This window comes from Geosmithia morbida (assembly GCF_012550715.1).
Source record: "Geosmithia morbida isolate 1262 chromosome Unknown scaffold_2, whole genome shotgun sequence".
In the NCBI taxonomy this organism is placed as follows: Eukaryota; Fungi; Ascomycota; class Sordariomycetes; order Hypocreales; family Bionectriaceae; genus Geosmithia; species Geosmithia morbida.
This window is the reverse complement of record NW_023336189.1, coordinates 1,360,934-1,379,861: the sequence shown is the minus strand read 5'-3', so window position 1 is coordinate 1,379,861 and position 18,928 is coordinate 1,360,934. Positions and strand designations below refer to the sequence as shown.

Here is an 18,928-nt window from a genome sequence, read left to right as displayed (position 1 = left end):
AGCACAAGTCTACAAAACAGACTACAACATCATACCCGTACTCATATAAATACACACCAAGCACATCAAACTCTGGAGGAATCGTGTTTATACCTGTTACATAGTCTACCTATACACAGAATTGCAGGAGAGAAGATGAAGAGCCTTGACCAAGTCCCAGCTTCATTGATAGAATTGCTGTCACTCCTGCCCAGTACCCTCCCCAATCGTTGATGGAAAGAATTATGCCCGGTGTTTCATTGCCCGGCTTATATGTGAATTTTACTCCACCGTCTTCTTTTTTTTTTTTTTTTTGTCTTTTTCGATTTTCCTGCCCTACGCGTTGCAGGCAATACATCCTCCAGCTCAGCTCTGAATCAAGAGCCAACTTCGCATCTTCTTCCCGGTCTATCCCTTTTCACGAGGGGCTGAGGGAAAGAGTCGGTGTTGCCACAATGTTGCATTCTTGTTCTGTGGTATCTCCTCCAAATAAAACACTGGCTGTGACCAAATTCCCTTCTCTTCGGCCTTGTCGATTGTTTCCTTTTCCAGGAAGAAATAGACTGGAGACCGTGTCCACTCCTTCCGAGAAAGGAACAAGAAAAGAAAGAAAAAAAAAGAAAAAAAAAGAAATGCAAAAACAAAAATCAACTTTTTGCTCCCACAAGGCCGCTACACGCATGTGCCGCCATCAAATAACTCGAGTGAAAAAAAAAACGCAAGGGGGTTGTTGGACTTGAGGGGGTATGATCCAGAAGTCCCCGTTTCTTTTTTTTTTTGGTGCCGGATAGACTTGCTTTGGAAGTGGTGTGTGATTGTTGACGGAAGGAAAGAAGAATCGAGATTGTAAAATGGTATGGAAATGGAAAAAAAAAGAAAACGAAAAAAGGTCGAGAATAAAAAAAAGTCAAACGCAAGTCGCTAAATGCCATGACATAGTATGTAACAAAATCATCGAGAGTGCCTCTCGATGAAACCGAATCTTCTTTTTTTTTTGGTTTCACTTTCCCGTGTGCATCAAGATGGAGAAGGGTACAATGGGACAAGTCAGGTTCCAACCGACTTCAGTGTCGCCCTGCAGCACGCGGTGGGGATGCGAGACCGGAAACATATGCGAGAATTTCCATGCTAAGGGTTGATGTAGTGCTGGTTCGCGTAGGCTCCGTGTGTCGTCGATGGGTACTGCTGAGGCTGCTGTTCTTGTCGCCCGTGTGAGGGGGTCACTGGGCATCTGGGAGGCTGTACCGAGTACTGGTTGGTTGCTGCCGCTGCCGCATTGGCAAAGTGGTGGCCGTCGGGGGTGATGGGTGGCGTCAGGTATCCATCGAAGCCGGCCGGGGCACCGTTGCCCTTTTGCGGGGTGCTCAGGACGTCGTTGCTGTGCTTGACCGACTCGGTCGGGGGCGTGGGGGGCTCGGCGTTGCGGCGGGCCAGGGCGGCCTGCTGGGCCATGAAGTCGGCGAGCTTCTGAGACACCTTGGACAGGTGCTGGCTCGAGTACTTACGGGCGAGCGTGGGCGAGGGGCGGTGGAGGTGCTGCGAGAGGGTCAGGAGGGTCACGTTCTCCGTCTGGTCCCAGGCGCCGTCGTTGACCTCGGGGCGGCCGAGGACGGCACGGGCGAGGACCAGTGAGGCGCGGGCCATGGTCGAGGGTTTGGTGGAGACGAAATCGCGGTGGTACATGGCAATCTCGCTCATGTAGGCGGCCATGTGGTCGACGTCCTGGTCGTCCTGCTCCTCGGCAACCATGAGCTGAGCGAAGAAATCGACGGTGGGGTGGCCGATGGACCAGTCGAGCGTGTTGAGGACGTGCATCTCCATCTGGGTGAACATTCCGCTGTCGTAGAGGCCGCAGCACATGTTGTTGAGCTCGTGGATCTGGGGGACGCGGTCCTTCTTGTCGCCGTACTTGGCGGCGATGAGGAGAGCGGCGCATCCGACGAGCTGGTAGTGCTGCTTATACACTATACGCTTGGCGCAGTAGCGGTCGAGGAGGTTGATGGTCAGGTACAGCGTCTCGGGCAGAAGGGCGAAGGCAGCGTGGGCCTCAACGAGGAAGTCGATGAGGTAAGGCCTCATGAACCACTGTATCTCGCGCTGCATGTCGATGAGGTTGACGTCGGGGACCGTCTCCTCCTCCATATGCGCCATGTGCTGCATAACGTCCTCGAGGTACTCGTCGGCGGCGAGGCGAGAGAGCTCATTTCCGATGAGATCCTGCTTCCGACGGGCAATCATCTTGGCAGCCTGGCGGGGTGTGATGGTGGAGGCGTTGAAGTCGTCGTCCGACTCCACGAAGAAGGTGGGGTCCATCTGGTGTTGAGCCATGATTGTGTGTGGGTGTGAGGGGGTTTGATGATTATGTGGCTCCTCTCCGTATATTGAGAGAAGACCGGGATGGGGGGGGGGGAGTCAAGAAGTCGGGAGAGGACTGCTTGATTGATTTTGAATGAATGTCGGATAAGTTCCCCAGGAATCTTGGGTCGGATGGCAGCTTGTGTAAAAAGAATAAAAGAATGAAGTCGGTCGGTCGGTCGCGTTGGCGAATGAATGGGAGCGCGCCGAGGAATTAAGTGATTAGGGTATTAAGAGAAAGAGCGTGGTGGTTGAAGATTAATGAAAAGGAGTGACAGTGGCTGGAAGCGAAGCCAGGAACATGTATGCAGGAGCCGTGCAGGCGAATTGAAGAGGGGAAAAAATGGAAGGGGTCGAACAAAGGGGGTTTTTCCGCCGTGGGGAATTGACGTTGTCGATTGAAGGGCTCTAGAGATAAGGAGAGAGGCACTAGATTAGCTACTGGTTCGCCAGCTAGACTGTAAAATGGAGCCGATAAATCGAATGAGAAATGCGTGGTTCCCAGACAGTCTGTACAGCGCAGCAAAAAAGTAGACAAGAGGTGCTGGACCGTAGTGAGAGAGAGGGCGTGGAGGGGAGCCTCCCTTGAAGAGTTGGGGTATGCGGACGAATTCAAGGGTGAAAGATGATTGGCAATAGGGGCGGTGGACAAGGTTGGAGCCAGGGGAACAAGCTCCAAGGGGAAAGGGGTTCCCAAGAATTGGTAGGAGGGACCAAAGGGGAAGTCAGAGAGAAAGGGACGAGGCCATACCGGTACAGAGACTCTGCTGCAGATCAACTAGTGGACAGGTCCAAGTCGAAATGAGACAAAGATCCTAAAGATGGAGTGGGAACTACGAGCCAACGTGTCCCACAGCAACTCAGGGAGCTCAGGAATCAGAGTTGGTCCAGGGCGAGATGAGGCAGAAGAGACGTTTGCTGGCTGTCGGCCGGCATGCAATCTGCTCATGAGAAATTAGAGTCCTGTCCGTGATATTGCGCGTCTCTCCCATTCTTGTCCTTGATCGCCGGTGCGTCATCACGATATCCATCCAACCCTCTCGTACCGGGTCGAGTATCTGGGTCGAGCACGACGACAATGGGCGCAACTAGGTGGGCCACATACCTCTTTTGAATCTTCTTGATCCTGTACAACTCGAATGGTCTGAGGGAGGGAATCACTCAGAATACCGATGATTGGTTGAGTCAATCCGACCTTGTATGTGCGTGCGTGGAAGAATAGGCGTGGGCACACAATGTCGGTGACGACGTCGAGCAACCGCGCGTCTTCCGTCAATCGTCAACGGCTGTCAATGGCAAGGGGAGCCAGTAGCAGCAGCAGGCCGAATGAGGGTAGAGAGGGCAAGGGCAGGAAGTATTGGCTGGTATTGGACCCTGTTCGGTATGTACTCGGTTCAAGGGCGACCGATGGTGTCTCGGTGAGCGGACTCGAAGGGATGGCGGATTGAAATTGGGAGGCCGATTTGTGGGTTCAATCCGGCTCGGAGGGCGCTGGAATTCGACTTGACCGGGCCGTGGAATTTGCGGTGGGTTGAGAGGCCGAGCAAGAAGAGCTTTAGGGGAGACAAGAGGAGAAGAGAGGGTCAAGGGAGGGTGGGAGTCAGGGTAAAAAAAAAATACCAGTCAAGTGAATCACTCAATCGATCTTTTTTTTTTTGACTAGGGCAAGGAGAGAGGAGAAAGAATTAGCTCTAATACTCGGGAAAGAGGTAATAGTCTGAAGCTTTCGAAATTCTTCTCTTAATTCCCCGTCACACACCTTCTCTCGTATCTTTCTTTCTTCTCAGCGACCTGCACCTTGTGGGAGTGTAGGAGATTCTTCTCTTTTTTGATCCTCCCGTCTCGAAGCTTTCCACGACTTGTTTCTTCTTTTTCTTCCTATCTGTCGTGCGTTCTTTTGCAATTTGATGGATCCGGAGCCTGGATGCAGGCAAAAAGGAGCAGATGAAGGTGGCCAAAGAGTTGATGGTGTGTTGCTAATTAGGGACTCGATGGTGGTGCTGCCTCTGGATGGATGCAATTAAGTCAGGACCGAGGAGAGAAACGGCAAGGATGATATGATGGACAGGAAAGAGAGAGAGAGAGAGAGAGAGAGAGAGGGGAAGGAGAGAAGAGGGAGGGAGAGGGGGAAAAAAAAGAGAGGAAGGGGAGGGGGAGAGGTGGTTAAAGGGTAGGAGGAGGAGGAGGAGGAGGATGGGAGAGAAAGAGAGAGGGGAGGAAAGGACTGGAGGAGAGGAGCCCGTGGAGTAGTTTTAACGAAGAGCGCGGACGGTGACGAGTGCCGCAACGGTGCACTGAGAAGAGGAAAGAGACTGCTGGCTACTGCTGTGTGGCCCAATTTAGCAGGCACCTACTCCCACCTTCCCAGCAGTCAGCCAAGCGAATATGGAGCCTGCCTGCCTGCCTTTTTTCCCTCTCGCACTCCTTTTGTTGCGTCGACGGTTAGGGGAGGGGGGGGGGGAGTCGGGGGTCAGTCAGGGGGGGTGGTGGTCTCTGTCTCCCCCACTCCTGCAGTAGCCAGGCAGCTGCTTTAAGAAAATAAAAAAAAGGACTTGTCCGTCCGCTGGTAGGCTGCATCCAGTGGAAGGCAGCAGCTGGGTTCACGGAGGAGCCCACTAGATCAACCCCGGCTCAGGAGTGAACCCAGCCAGCATGACCAAGGGTACCTTACCATACGAGTACTTGAATAGATTGTATGGAGCTCTCTCGTTTCTTCAATGGTTGAAAAGCGTCCGCCCCGGGAGGGCCCCCCCCCCCCCAGCAGCGCTCGGCGACCAACAAAATAAGATAAAATAGAAGGACTCCCCTCTCCTTGGAACCAATGGACCGTCTCCCAGGCCAGGGTTTCGCGCGAGGCGGCGGAGACGCTTTTTCTTTTCTTTCTTTTTCTCTTCCAAGGGGGGCGTGTATCTGTCTTTCTGCGTGACCGTGTCTGACCCAGCGATCGGGGCGGAAAGACCGTCATATTCCTCGTCTGTGCTGCGTGGCGAAACAGAGAGTGAGGTTTCCGTGCGCACAAAAGTAATGCAATGCACACACCTCTCTTGTGTCATCATCCACCGATCAGATGCACCACACACCCCCCTCCCCGGACTTCAGAGAGAGAGAGAGAGGGGCACAGGCTAAATCCGGACAGCACAGCACAGCACAGCACAGCACTTGCGATGCATGGTGTTTGACGTGATTGTTTTTAGAAACATTCGGGGAACAAGACGAAGACGAGAGAGAGAGAGAGAGGAAGAGAGAGAGACCGGGAATTGACAGCTAAACAGTCGACAGCTCCACCGGGAACACAGTCTGTATGCATTGACCGTTGGAAAGATAGGATAGAAAGAACGTCTGTCCGTTGAGTGGGAGAGAGAGAGGCGTAAGGCATAAGCTCTTGAGCGGGCATAACGCTTCGTGATGACGGCCGGCACAAGGCCTTGGCGTAAAAGGAAAAAAAGACATGCCTCGGTGACGGCAGACTGACGAACCATTTCCAACTTACATACGGATATCTGAGCAGCTCTCCGAAAGATCACCAGACTTCCCCCCCTTTCTCTCTCTCTCTTCTTTTCTCTTCTCGTCTTCTTCTTTCCTCTCAAACAAGGGGAAACCTTGTTTTGATGTCTGTCGTATGAATTGTACGCTCCGTAGACGGGTAATAGCAGTCGCTTCCTGTCTTGAGTGGGAGATTTGCCAGACGCAGGGATGGTGTATTATGGCGGTGACGTTGGTGGTCTAGATCAAAGACTTACAAGTAGAGGTGAGTGAAGACGGCCACTTTTCTCTCTCATTACAGAAGCGTCATCTCGGTGTGTGCCCGCCCTGCTATATACTCGACACAATTACTCGGGGAACACGTCATGAACACCACAATCCCGTCTGCTCTGCTCTGCTCTGCTCTGCTCTGCTCTGTTTATTTGTTATTGTTGTCGTCGCCGTAGTAGATTCCCCGCGTCCGCGTCCTCGTCCTCAGATGGCCCGTTATGGAGGCCGTCAACAACAAGCTGCCGTGCGCTCAAACTTGAATGTGGTGGTCATATTGCCGAGTACTCGAGTTTGAGCTGGATGCTCGTAGATGATCAGCGGCTAGACTCTGAATTTTACAGGTAGAGAGAGACAGAGGAAGACGGACGGGGAAAAAAGAAAGACCAAAAAAGAAAGAAAGAAAGAAAGCAACGTCACCCCTTGTCTGTAGATTTTGTGCGTCATCTATGCATGATTGTGGTGTGGCCGACGATTGATATCCATCTACAGATTAACCCGTACGGATAAGACTTGACACTGCTACCTATCCCTCACCTGCCGGCAGGCGCTCGTATATTACTCCGTAATACCGAGCGAGGAGATGCACATGGAAAATGGCAAAGTTCCCTCGGCCTCGATCTGCGGCACGGGGGATAGCTGACGATACGACCAGATGATACTGTATGCAATGTCTATATGTCAACACTGCCACGACGCGTACGGCCTGCAATGTCTGTGTGTCTGTACGAGCATCATTTAATACTCACGGCGGATTACGGATTATTGCCAGGTACAGGCAGTAATGACAGCAGTGGTAATTACTAGTAATACTATTGGGGTAATACTAGCATTAGTTGAATAAATGTCTAGATGAATATGATGAATGTAGGAGAATAAAAAATGGGTAAATAAAAAAAATAAAAAATGCACGTACAGGCCGCGGTCAATCAATGACCAGTCGACAATGTCCATCCTCGGGGTCAACTCCCCCCCCCCCCCCCCCCCCCCCCCCCCCCCCCCCCAGCCACCGCCGCGCGCAAGTCAAACCCTGGTCGACATGCTCGGAGTTCTCAAATCAGTCACAGCTGCGGCCCACGGTCCCTATGGACGAAGCTTTCCCTGCTCCTAGATTTGTGCAATGTGCATGTCTCGAACACGCTTCTGCGACGAGAGCTTGGTGTTCTCGTCTTCATGTACGTATCTTGTACAGTATCGGTACATGTCACCCCTCGCGGTCCTCATCACAAGAGAGGTGGCTTTCTCTTCTTCATTTCTTTTCCCCGTCTTCTTCAGACATATCCTGCTTCAATTCTTCCTTCTTGTCTCTTTCTCTCATCAAGTCGATTTGGCTACGGCTACTGCCACTATTACTAGTTCGGCACCCCGACAAGAGTGACATCTCCATATGGTTCATGCCGGTCCATCCGTTTTGGCCACGCCCCTCTCTTTCTCTACTAATAAATAAAATAACTGCTCTGCTGCCCCTTTAGCCTCGCGCGACGCCAAACAGACACGCTATGGATCTTGGATTTATTCATTATTCCTCCTACGGAGTACTTATTTCTTTTTTGGTTGCAGATGCAGGTTGCAGCGACACGAACAAGATCAAATCATTAATCTGTACAGATTACACTTACCACGATTGTACGGATACGGAGCAATACGGCTAGTTACCATCAGTGCACGGGATGAATATTTCCTCTACCTAGAAAAATCTCATTTGTCCCGCAACGCCTTCACCAGGGGGGGGGGGGAGGTGTATATCATCAATATATTCATACTCAATTCAAATCAACCGGTAGTACACATGTGATATGCATAACTATACAGAGTATTATCATCACTACCGGATGTGATTAACAGGTGTACAGATTAGAGTACGAGCACAACAGCGCAAGCAATCAATGACTGGCAAAAGCAAAGAAGGAAAAAGAAAAGAGAAAAAGAAGAAGGAGAAAGAAGAATATACCTCGGTGCCGTCAGTTCCCTTGCCTCTCAGCCCTACCTAGAATCTCTCCTCAGTCAGACCTCTGACCTCTGACCTCTGAGTCTCTGACCCTACTGCTGCTGCTGCTGCTGCTGCTGCATGCTGTATTAAACTCGTATCACTTGGTACAAGAGCGCACCCTCGAATTGACAGGTCATTGACGCGCAGTCACAGGCACATCCTTTTTCTTCTTCTTTTTTCTTCTTCTATTCTCATGCAAAGCAGAATGGGGAAGGGAGGAGGTAAGATCAGAAGAGGCGATGGGGTGTTGTACAAGTACTCGGGGGGGATTCATGTTTAAAAAAAAAAAAAAAACACGGTTAAACTCATACCATGACACACACTCCATCGCGAGGTGAGCGAGCGCGTGTATTATATCGTGTAGTCGCGTAGCTAGCCTAGCCGTATTTTCATGTGTCTCTGTTTCTGTCCGTCTCCCCCCCATACCGCTGTACTCCGCCGGTAAGACAAGACCAGGGTCCTGAGCCGATGCCGTCTGCTCTCTCTCTCTCTCTCTCTCGCAAGATCATGTACGAGTACGTCCCGTCGTAAGCACTTGTAACTCTACAGATCATGGTCTAACGAGAGGGGGCGCGTGCATGAGCCGGATGTTGGCAGCCAAGGACCAATGATGAGTGTGTGTTAGGGCATCCTTTTCAACACAGCTACGTATCACGGCCTTGTGCGTGTCTCACTCCCTCACTCACACACACTCACACACACACACACTCTCTCTCTCTCACCAACTCGCGTACAGTAGTTAATATATCCGTGTTGAGGTATACATGTTGGAGCAATTCTCTACACCGTGCTCAAAACCCCCGTGCATGTTCTTATTAAACGCGTCTTCGTAATTGCTTCTCCTGTCAATCCCCCCCCTAACGTTACTATCAGCCAACTTATGAAACACTGATCCCGAACGGCGTCGTATTGTGACGGGCTATATTATTGGTAGTCCTAGGTAACCCTAGGTAAGTCAGCCGTGACAAAGTCGAACGATATATTAACTCCATATAAATAGTCTACGATGATTCCGTATTTCTGCCTGTACGGAGTATTGTTCGAGTAACGAGTCCACCCGTCGTCATACATTATGCCGTCAACTTGCAGGCCACCCCGGGGGGGGGTATCACTCACTCTTATGGGTCTTTTCTGAAGTAGGGAAAATAGAAAATGAAAAATTAAGAATTAAAACCGGAAGAGAGAAGGAGAGGTGCTGTGAGAAAAGAAGAAGAAGAAGAAGGACAAGGAAGAGCAAGGCGGGTGCTCAGTGTCGTCACAACTCCTTCTTTCTTCGGCTAGACAAGGCAGTATCACCTTCAGAGCAGAGCACAGCAGAATGCAGCCAGAAAAGAATCGGAGAAAGCCCACTGTTATCTGTACTCGATTTCTTTCTCTTCTTCTTTTTTCCTTTTCTCCTTTTCTTTTTTCCCATCATCAATCCGTCGGAACAAGGGATCATTTTGTCGACGAATACGCCGTCTTCGGGTCAGGTGATCTCCTCGATGCAGGAGGGTCATGGTTATGGGGAGAAGCATGAATATCAATCACTACTTACTATAGTACAAGGCAAATGTGCCTGTACCTCTTCTGTTTCGTTGCATCTCCACTTTGGGAAGACCCCCCCCCTCTGGCAAGGTTGAGACCACATGGGTCGCGCCGTTGCTTAGTACGATGTTTTTTTTTTTGTCTCAACCTCGGCCGTTTCTTCTTTCAATTTTTAATTTTAGTAGTACGTACATTTTAGTAGTAGTAGCAGTAGCAGTAGTAGTAGTAGCAGTAGTAGCAGTAGCAGTAGTAGTAGTAGCAGTAGCAGCAGCAGTAGTAGTAATAGTAGCAGTAGTAGCAGCAGTAATAGCAGCAGTAGTAGCAGCAGCAGCAGTACCAGCCTCTGTCTAGAAATGACCAACTGGTTGATGATGAAGGTGGCAAAAAAAGAAACAACCCCCCCCCCCCCTCCAAGAAAGCCACAAGGAGATACACATGCGCACCTCTTGCATGCACACCCCGTATCGCAGAGGGCTACTCGTACATGATGATGATGATGCTGCCTCGCTTTTACGTACGTCGTATCGATATGCCATTGCTCAAACTCTGTGATGTGTCTCAGCTAGAGGAAGGGGGCGGGGGGACCTCGGGGTGGGGGTGTTCATCACACGTCGGTACGGGGTATTATACATTTGTTGGGATGCGCAGTAGTGGTACGAGAGGTAGCAGAAGGAGGAGAAGGCTGAACAAGGGAAAGATGCTGTTGCTGCTTCTGAGCAGTGACCGCAGGCAGAGGAGCTCAAAACACCATGGGCTCTTAGTTCATCTTTATTTATTTTTTATGGCGTCATTTTGCCTGTCAAAAAAAGAAAGAAAGCTCCAATTCCAGCTTGTCTTACCCCCCTGTCAATTGCAAGAGCGGGGGGGGGGGGGGGGGGAGTAATTCCAGGACAGATCTCGTAGAGATCACTGATCAGTACGGGACTCTGGAGTAAATTGTCTTCTTCTTCTTCTTCTTCTTCTTCTTTTTTCACTTGTATTTTTTAATCATCATATTATTTATCTCTACTTTTCTATTATATAGTGGAAAAGTATAAACTCTCGTATTGATAGATATGTATGTATGTGCGTGTGTGTTGCCAAGAAAGTGCAAGAACCGGTTATTGACATGCCCTCACGGTAGATGTAGTGATATGTTATCATGTGTAGCCTTCATCCTCAGATAACCAACCCATTGCCTCAAGCTCGGAACCAGTAAGATGATGGATACGCACTCTACGCGTCCAGGCGTGTTTTGTCGTCTCGACGTTGAGACCCAATAATGTCGACGCCATGGCACGCGGTCCGACAGAATGGGTTTGCGAAACCCGCACGCCTCGGGGGGGGGGGGGAGGGGTCTGATGCCAGTCGACCAGTAACTATCACTGCTGCGAGTACGAGTAGTATCATAATTACTAGAGGGCCTGATACCCAAGGTGATAGTTAGCGTATGTACGTATGTACTAGCGCTCTGTGAGAAGAGCGATATTGCATCAGTGTAATATGATCCTTCTAGATTGCTCGTATGCGCGTGCGGCTGAAGTACGTGCGTACAGCAGCAGGTATCTTATCAGTAGCTTTTTCCCACCTCTCAACTCGTCCAATCCCCCCCCCCCCCCCGCCCGCAACTCCAAGGGGTGGTGGCTCCGTCAAAACTCTGTAGCAAATCGTACTTGCCCAGCACGCCGTTCCTGCCAATGCGTTCGTTTGCCACCTGAAAAAAAAAAAGAGCCGCGCCGTCCCCCCCCCCCTCCCTTCTTCCTCCTCCTCCTCAAGTTTCCCATCACCAACAAGGAAATGGCATCGCGGCCTTTCGGATTTACGCCAAGGTGGGGAAGGGGAAAGAGGCTATGTCCTTTTCCTCTTCCTGCTTCTTCTTACTTTTTTTTTTTTACTACCACTTCTCAGGAAGGAATTATCCCGACTGATGATGTAATACTCATAATTATGTGCTCAGAGGTGATGGTCATGACACGCCAGTCCGGTAGTGGTGAGTGGTGATGGGTCTATTACTCCATCTGTACAGACATCTCAATGGGGAAAGCCAAGGATGGATATTAAACATCGAGTCCATTCCAGTCCCCCCCCCCGAACTAGGCCCAATGCTAAGCAGAAGAGAAAGCGATGGGGTAGAGGGACCTTGAAAGGTGTTGACCGATTCCCCGCTTCCAATTTCATCCCTCCCAATCGGAAATCTGTAGATCCCACATTGGGAAGCGAATCCTTGCTTGGCTGGAACTTTCGGACCGCTCACACACCCATCCTCCGACGCTTACGGATAGCCTCCTCCCTCCTCCCCCTAATACGATGCTATTTCCACCTCTCCTGTCGAGATGATCGTCTCCGGATGCGACATTTCTTTTCATCAAGACGCGAATCGCTATCGTGTATATACAGATACATGCACGTTGAACTCTTTCGGTGGATATCAGCATACCAGCTCCGAATGACACCTTGGCACTACCTTTCCCAGTATGAACCGTCAGACGAGTTCTGTTGACTCGTATATCCGTACGTCTGCTCGTAGACTGGCTATCATATATCCCCATCAGTACGCATCGCGGTGACCGAGACCTGCGACCGCTACCACGACCGTCGGGGAACGATGGCGTTCGCCCCTTCGCCGGTCCCAAACTCCAAACTCCTGCGAGAAGGAGAAGAGAGACGGTGCTGTTGGACCGGACGGACGGGGCTGATTTGAGGGTGGCTGTCGTCGTCGTCGTTGTTGTTGATCTGGAGGGCGCTCGAGACAGACGCATGATGATGTGGTTGTTCAGATGGGCAATTGATCAGAGGTAACTCCATCCATCGGGTACTGTGGACGTCGCTGGTCAGGGACTGACGAGTAGCCGACCCGGTCATAGCATCTTGTCAAGCTGGTAATGTCAAGCTGGTAATGCACATTCTGGGGGCACATCTCTTGTGTACGAGTAGTGTTATATCAATACTCGTAATATGAATTTATTTTTTTTTTTAAAAAAAAAAGAGAAAGAAAAAAAAAAAGAGGCACGTGCGCCTTGTACAAAAAAGATCAGTATCAATACTACGGACTTAAGGGGGGGGGTCCCGAGAATTATGTCAGCCTCGGATGCACAGCTGTCCTGGTGCTAGCATCAGTTGATATCTTTTCCGCACACCCTATGATTTATCTTGTACACTAAATTTGTGCTCATCCCGCCAAGGCTGTCGCGTCAAAGAGAGCAAGACGCCATTGTGGGGTAGGGGGGTTAGGAGGGTTAGGGGGGTAGGGGGGTAGGGGGGGCGTGTTGCTCCTCCCCTACTATCTGTATTACGTCGTGTAGAGTATTATTACGTAGCGCTTAAACGTGAGATTGTGATGCGGTTAAGGGGAGAAGAGCATAGTAGAGAAGAAGAAGCACTGAGCACGTACACTGCATGCCATCAATACTCTCTGCGCGTTGTGTGGAGACGACAACGGGAGAAGGGGGTGGAGGACTTGCCATGTTCGCGTCGCGTAGTTTTGTGTGCCCGTAAATGTGAGGCTGTTCACATTGCAAGTTGTATGCATTGAATTGAATTGAATTGAATTGAATTGAACCCCCTTTTCCGTCGACGCTCTGGACCTACACCGCTTCTGCTGCCCTGCCGCTTCGCTCCGAATCGAATCAAACAAGTAGATACAATCCTTGCAGAGAAGACGGGAAGAGATGAATGGCTGTCCAGGTGGAGAGAGAGAGAGAGAGAGAGCGAGAAGGAAGAAAGAGAGACATGGTGCGGCGTGGTTGGAGAGTGGAGTCCATTTGTGGCCCGTCCGGTCTCACGGTGTGGATGGGGACCCTTGAATTCAATTTGTGTGTGTGCGTGTATTTTATATATATATATATATGTATAAAATATATATATGTATACATGTATATATGTATGTAATCTGTACAGAGCACGACGTATCAAACGTATTAATGCTCGTAGTGAGCCATGGCCCACGGGACGGACTACGAGTATGACTACGAGTGATAACCAATGAGTATTACTCCATACAGTCCCGTCAGTAGTCAGGGTAATTAATACTAGCCCAGTACTCGTACTCGTCGTGCATGTATTACTCGTAATAATATTAATATAGAGTAAGGAGCTGTTCAAGACCTGAAGGTGGGATCAACGACGCATGATTGAGGCGTAAGGAGATGAGTGCATAAGGGCCCGGGGGGGGGGAGGGGACAGAAGAATTGAATAGAAGAAAAAGAAAGGAGGATGAATGTATTTGATCCTCGTAAGGCAAGGAAACGAAATCTCTGTACAAGACTTGCTTCCCACTGGGCCCCCAACGGTGAAAACGGAAACAATCCAACCCCCAACCCCCAAACACCCCCTGCCTGCGACGGCGTGGTCGGATACAGCGTACGTTGGGGTGCATCCTAAGGCTACCATCGTCTATTGAAACTACCACCGTGTCGGCGCCTCAAAACCACAATGTCCAAGGTCACGATGTCCAAGCATTATTCTGTACGAGCAAGTAATAGCCGGGACGTGTGAATGCGCCTGAGACTGCACAATTTACAATGCATCGTGTATGGTATGCGAGCACTTTGACCTCTTTTCTAGTTTCCGTCTTTCTACTTTTTTTTTTTTTCTTTTTCCCTCAAGTCGTCGTACTCGGGCGCCCCTCTCCTTACACTAACTGTAACTTGATGCATGCACTTTGAACGCGTTCAATCTTTTCTTCTTTTTTTTTTTTTTTTTCGCGTTTACAAGTATTCCATATAGTACTTGATATACATATACATACATGCATATATATATATATATATATATATACTCTCTGCACTGGAAACATACACCCTCTAACCGTATTACTTAGTAATGTACGGCGTACGTTGCACGCACTCCGTCGCCCCCCCTCCCCGCTGAGGGTCCAACGGGACCAGACCATTGAAGGCAGGCGAGCAAGCCCATGCCCAGACAGAAAATTTTCTCCTCCTACTCTTCTGATACGTTTGGGGTTATGGAGAAGGATCGGAGAGAGAGTCATCTCCTCCATTCTTCTTCCTCCTCTCGGCGGGAGTACACATGTATGGGAACCACATGTACACGTGTGCTGGCATGTATTATCTAAACCTCCAACGTCAGAAGGGGGGGAGAGGGTTCGGATGACACTGTACCGAGCAGGTACGTGTCAGGTAGAGAGGCAGCATGAGCCATCTATCTGTATAATCTGTACTCGCGTGATGTTGTAGGAGGCATACATCTGCGCATCCGTACACAGCCTGGTATCGAAAGGATACATGTGTTTTTTTGTTTTCGTTTTTTTCGATACAGTCATCGTCTGTCCTGACAGTAACCTGTACTGATCAGGCCCATACCATACTGCGCACACAGGAACAAGCCTAACAGCTCCTCCCATGTCATGCACAGAGTAATGCCAGATGACATGACCACACCCCCCTGGGGCCATGGACCCGTGGTTCCTTGCTTCGACGCCACACCCGTTCCAGAAAGGATTCAACTCTTCTTCCCCCCTTCTTCCCTTTTCGGCCTCTTTCCATGTGGGGGAAACACACGACTCTGATGAGTCTGTGGATGGAGAGTGTCGTCAGGTATGTATGAATAGACAGGTATGTTGTATTGGGGGTGAGCATTGGAGTCGTAGGCATCATCATCATCGTAGAGCCATCTGTCCGGCCATGCACTTGACTATCCTATCTATCCGGTCAATCTATTCGGGTGACCTATATAGTCAAGAAGAAAAAAAAGAAGAGGGAAAAAAAAAAAAAGAGTCGTGGATGTGCCAATTGCTCAATGTGTACTCCGAGTGTACATGTATAAGTATCCTGTATATTGCTAACGAATCCTGTATTCCTAACGCATCCCCCCTCCCCCCTTCGTACATCCTTACCCAGACCATGTCACTGCGTTGACCTTGACCGCCAGCCAGCCACCTTGGGAGGGTTTTTTTTTTTTTTTTTTTTTTTGGGGGGGGGGGGGGGGTTGGGTTTGGGTTTGGGTTTGGATTTGGGTTTTACCTCTCTGCTCTTCTTCCTTTCTCTTCTCCTTCTACGACTCGACTACTTACTGTACGACCGGCCCACGTAGTGTGCATGTAGTAGCTAGCAGTGAGGCCGACGGTTTTTTTTTTTTTTATATAAAAAGAAGATTCAGTATTAAAAATTGGGAAAATTGGGGGGGGGGATGGAAAAAGAAAAAAAAAAAGGTTCCCCGCCATGCCACCTTCTCGCTGTTGACATGTCAACGGACAATCCGCATGATCCATTCAATATTCGGTCAAATCTGTCGGAAACCGTGGAGAGAGAGAGAGAGAGAGAGAGAGAGAGAGGAGTCCATCCTTGATGTGATGCTCGTAAGTTGCGGGCCGCTTCATCCGTACAGGTCTGAACCCTTGGGAGTTTCTTCTTTTTTTCTTCCTCTTTAGTTTTTCTCGGTTGCTAGTTGTTGTTTTTTTACACACACTCTCTCTCTCTCCTTCTCCCTCTCTTCTTTTCCTCTCCTCTCTCTCCTCTGCTTGACCCTCCTCTCTCCGCTGCCGAACTTCTCATTCGATCACCGTCCTGGGTCCTCTTACGTACAAGAACCCACGGACGGGCCCAGCCGAGAGTGATGGCCATGTTTAGTATGAGGCCGGTGTGATGCTAACCCATTCCTCGAGCAAGGAGTACGGGAGTGGATGATGCTTGCATGATATGATGCTTATTACTGGTAATAACCAGCTCCATCATTCGCTCCCTCATGATACGCCGGGGGTCTGTGCATGTCCGACTCTTGTGTTGCCCCTCCAGGAATGAAGAGGCCGAGCAGAGACTAAGCGGACGACTCCATCCCCGGCCCGACCTCCCATATAGAGAGAGATGGAGAAGAAGTCGACACCCGCGGAGACACGGTCGAGAGGATTCCTGCGGGAGGAGATAAAAGAGAAGAGGAGAGGAAAAAAAAGAAGCAGGCTAAGATGGCATCTTGCGCGTTTCCGACCAACCACGACGTGACGGTATCCAACATTTTGTCACGCGAGACCCAAAACTTGTCCCATCTCTCTGGAGATAACCGGTCCAAGCTTTGTGCTTCTTCTCTTCTTTGACTCGTACATGGACCCCGTACGTAAGAGAGAGGGGTGACGGATTTTTTTCCTTTCCTTTTTTTCCCCCCCTTTTCTATTCTCTTTATATCGGATACAATAGCTAGAGACCATGGATGGAAAATATTTAGCTCTGGGAAAAGAAGAAGGCGGTGGAAAAGATTTATTATTATTATTATTGATCTTGTCATTTTTCCTTCTCTTCCTCCTTTTTCTTCCTTTTCTTTCTTCTCCTTCCAAACCCCGCTTCGTCACTACGGTAATGAATAACGAAGGGGAAAAAAAATTCTCTCTCTCTCTTTTTTCTTCCCCCCCATCTCGGTGTTCGGGCTGGATCGGAAGAGAGAGAGGGGACAAGCTCTTCTCTGAATCCTACACATTGTCGTGTTTCACGCCAGGGCTCTCTCTCTCTACGGCTCTCTCTCTCTCTCTGTCCCTCTCCCTCTCTCCTCCTCTCTCCTCCTCTCTCCCTCTCCTCTCTCTCTCTCCAGCTCGTACGGATATTCGCTGCGGTAATGGCCAAGGGTCGATCTACCCTCGCCGAGTCACGGGTCCCGTGTGGCCTTTTCTGTACTTCATCTAGCCTCAGGGTAGGATTTATCTAAGCTTACTCCCTACATCGAGGCTGATGAGCTATGATAACATTACAGCCTACGAGTACGTGTACGAGTAGTGCATGTATTACGAGCACGGATGCTACCTTGACCTCTTTGCTGCTGCTGCTCTACACTAAGACTCGTGTGTTCTGGGTCGTTGGTGAGCTCCTCGTACTCGAGTGCATACAGACACGGACACGCAATCATCATCCGCACTCCCTCCCTGCCTGGCCATCGTGGCTTGTGGCTGACCTGACCTGACCTGACCTGACACGGATGTCTTTTATTTTATTTTATTATATATATATATATATATTTAAAAAAAAATCGGATTCCTTCCCTCTCAACATTCCCAACAGAGGCGGTGCACCCAAGAGTCGAAACGCCATCATCTTTTTACTCTGATCAGTCATCCATCATGGACGGGTTCCGTGGATACCTCAGATGTTTCGTAGCTATGCGATCCCTTGAATGTTTCTCCCCCCTCCCCACTCCCACTCCTCTCTTCCCCGGGGTTGCCAACAATGCAACACGGTCGAAACAACAGATCACACGACCGGAGGGGCCAAAGTCGCAGAGGGCACAACCTCGGTGCGGCAGGGAGAAGGAGGGGAGGCTCGCCCCAGCCTCTTTCCTTGGTCTGCCGTGAGAGCAAGGGCACATGATATTTCGTCATGATATTTCATTCTCCACCCTCAATCAACGCACGGCGGCGTTTGCCATACGTTCGTTTACCGCCATCACGACTGTTTTCTGTCCTGCGGTGTTTGCGCCTACGACGATGCCTGTAAACCTGTACATGGTAAAGGAGATGGCAGAATTCCCTTGCCAAGAATTGTCAGCCATCCGCAGCACGCCTTGCTACAAACCATCGGATGCTCGCTCGCGTCAGCACGACGGGAACCCTACCAATCTATCGCATTCTCGCTGACGAAACAAATCCATCACGGAGTGTATCAATATCTGCACGTCAACTCTCCCCTTTTCCCTCAGGGCAAAGCATTATAGGAAAAAAATAAAAAATCTAAAAAGGTCAACGATCGTCAAACCCCCCCCCCCCCCGCGGCCTTTTGTTGACCATCGACCAGGGTGCGAACCTGATGATGGGCGACTGAGAACCAATCGAAGCCGAAAGATGATGGCCTTTTCCCATCACCCTGTGGGACGACGTGGCCTAGCAAGGCCCTCTGCCTTCAGCCAGCCAGCCGCTCCCTCCCAAGTCCCGGTCTGGTTGGTCGGTCGGTCGGTGACTTCCCGTTTGAATACTCTCCCCCTCGTTCGTCAATTGGGTAGTTGACCTCGACGGTTTCTTTTTATTCTATTCTATTCTATTTTCCCCCCAAATCTTTTTATATATTTATCCGTCTTTCGCGCATTGACGCATCCTGCGAAGAAGGGTTGATGACCCGACAGATACCTGCAAGAAAGCGCGCGCGCGGGGGGGGGGGAGACCGTACATGTACTCGCTCGTACTTGACAAGGACTCTCTCTGGTATTTGAAAGTATGAGCGGCAGAGCATTGTCAATCGAACGATTGGATCGACAAGCCATGCCAATGGGTCTCGTCAGCTGGGGAGCCACCAACCGTCCATGGCTAAGCAGGGCGGCCGGGAGCCTGGGAGCCTGGAAGCCTGGTCATGTCGTGGCTAAGCATTGCAGAGACAAGATAGATTATCATCATCACCTCTTTTACAATGCAACGAGTCC

General features: G+C 50.1%; 2 protein-coding genes across 2 annotated transcripts; both read right to left on the bottom strand.

Annotated features, from left to right (window-relative positions):
• Nucleotides 1-1,107: 1,107 nt before the first annotated feature.
• Nucleotides 1,108-2,307, bottom strand: GMORB2_4054 (Cyclin, C-terminal domain; the record flags this gene model as incomplete). Its single annotated transcript, XM_035466030.1, has 1 exon — nt 1,108-2,307. The coding sequence occupies one exon, from the start codon at nt 2,305-2,307 to the stop codon at nt 1,108-1,110; it is 1,200 nt and encodes a 399-aa protein (XP_035323867.1).
• Nucleotides 2,308-3,210: 903 nt separating this feature from the next.
• Nucleotides 3,211-5,813, bottom strand: GMORB2_4053 (uncharacterized protein; the record flags this gene model as incomplete). The annotated part of the gene is made up of 2 exons (XM_035466029.1): nt 3,211-3,275; nt 5,732-5,813. 2 exons carry the CDS (start codon nt 5,811-5,813, stop codon nt 3,211-3,213), a joined length of 147 nt encoding a protein of 48 aa, XP_035323866.1.
• Nucleotides 5,814-18,928: the final 13,115 nt, after the last annotated feature.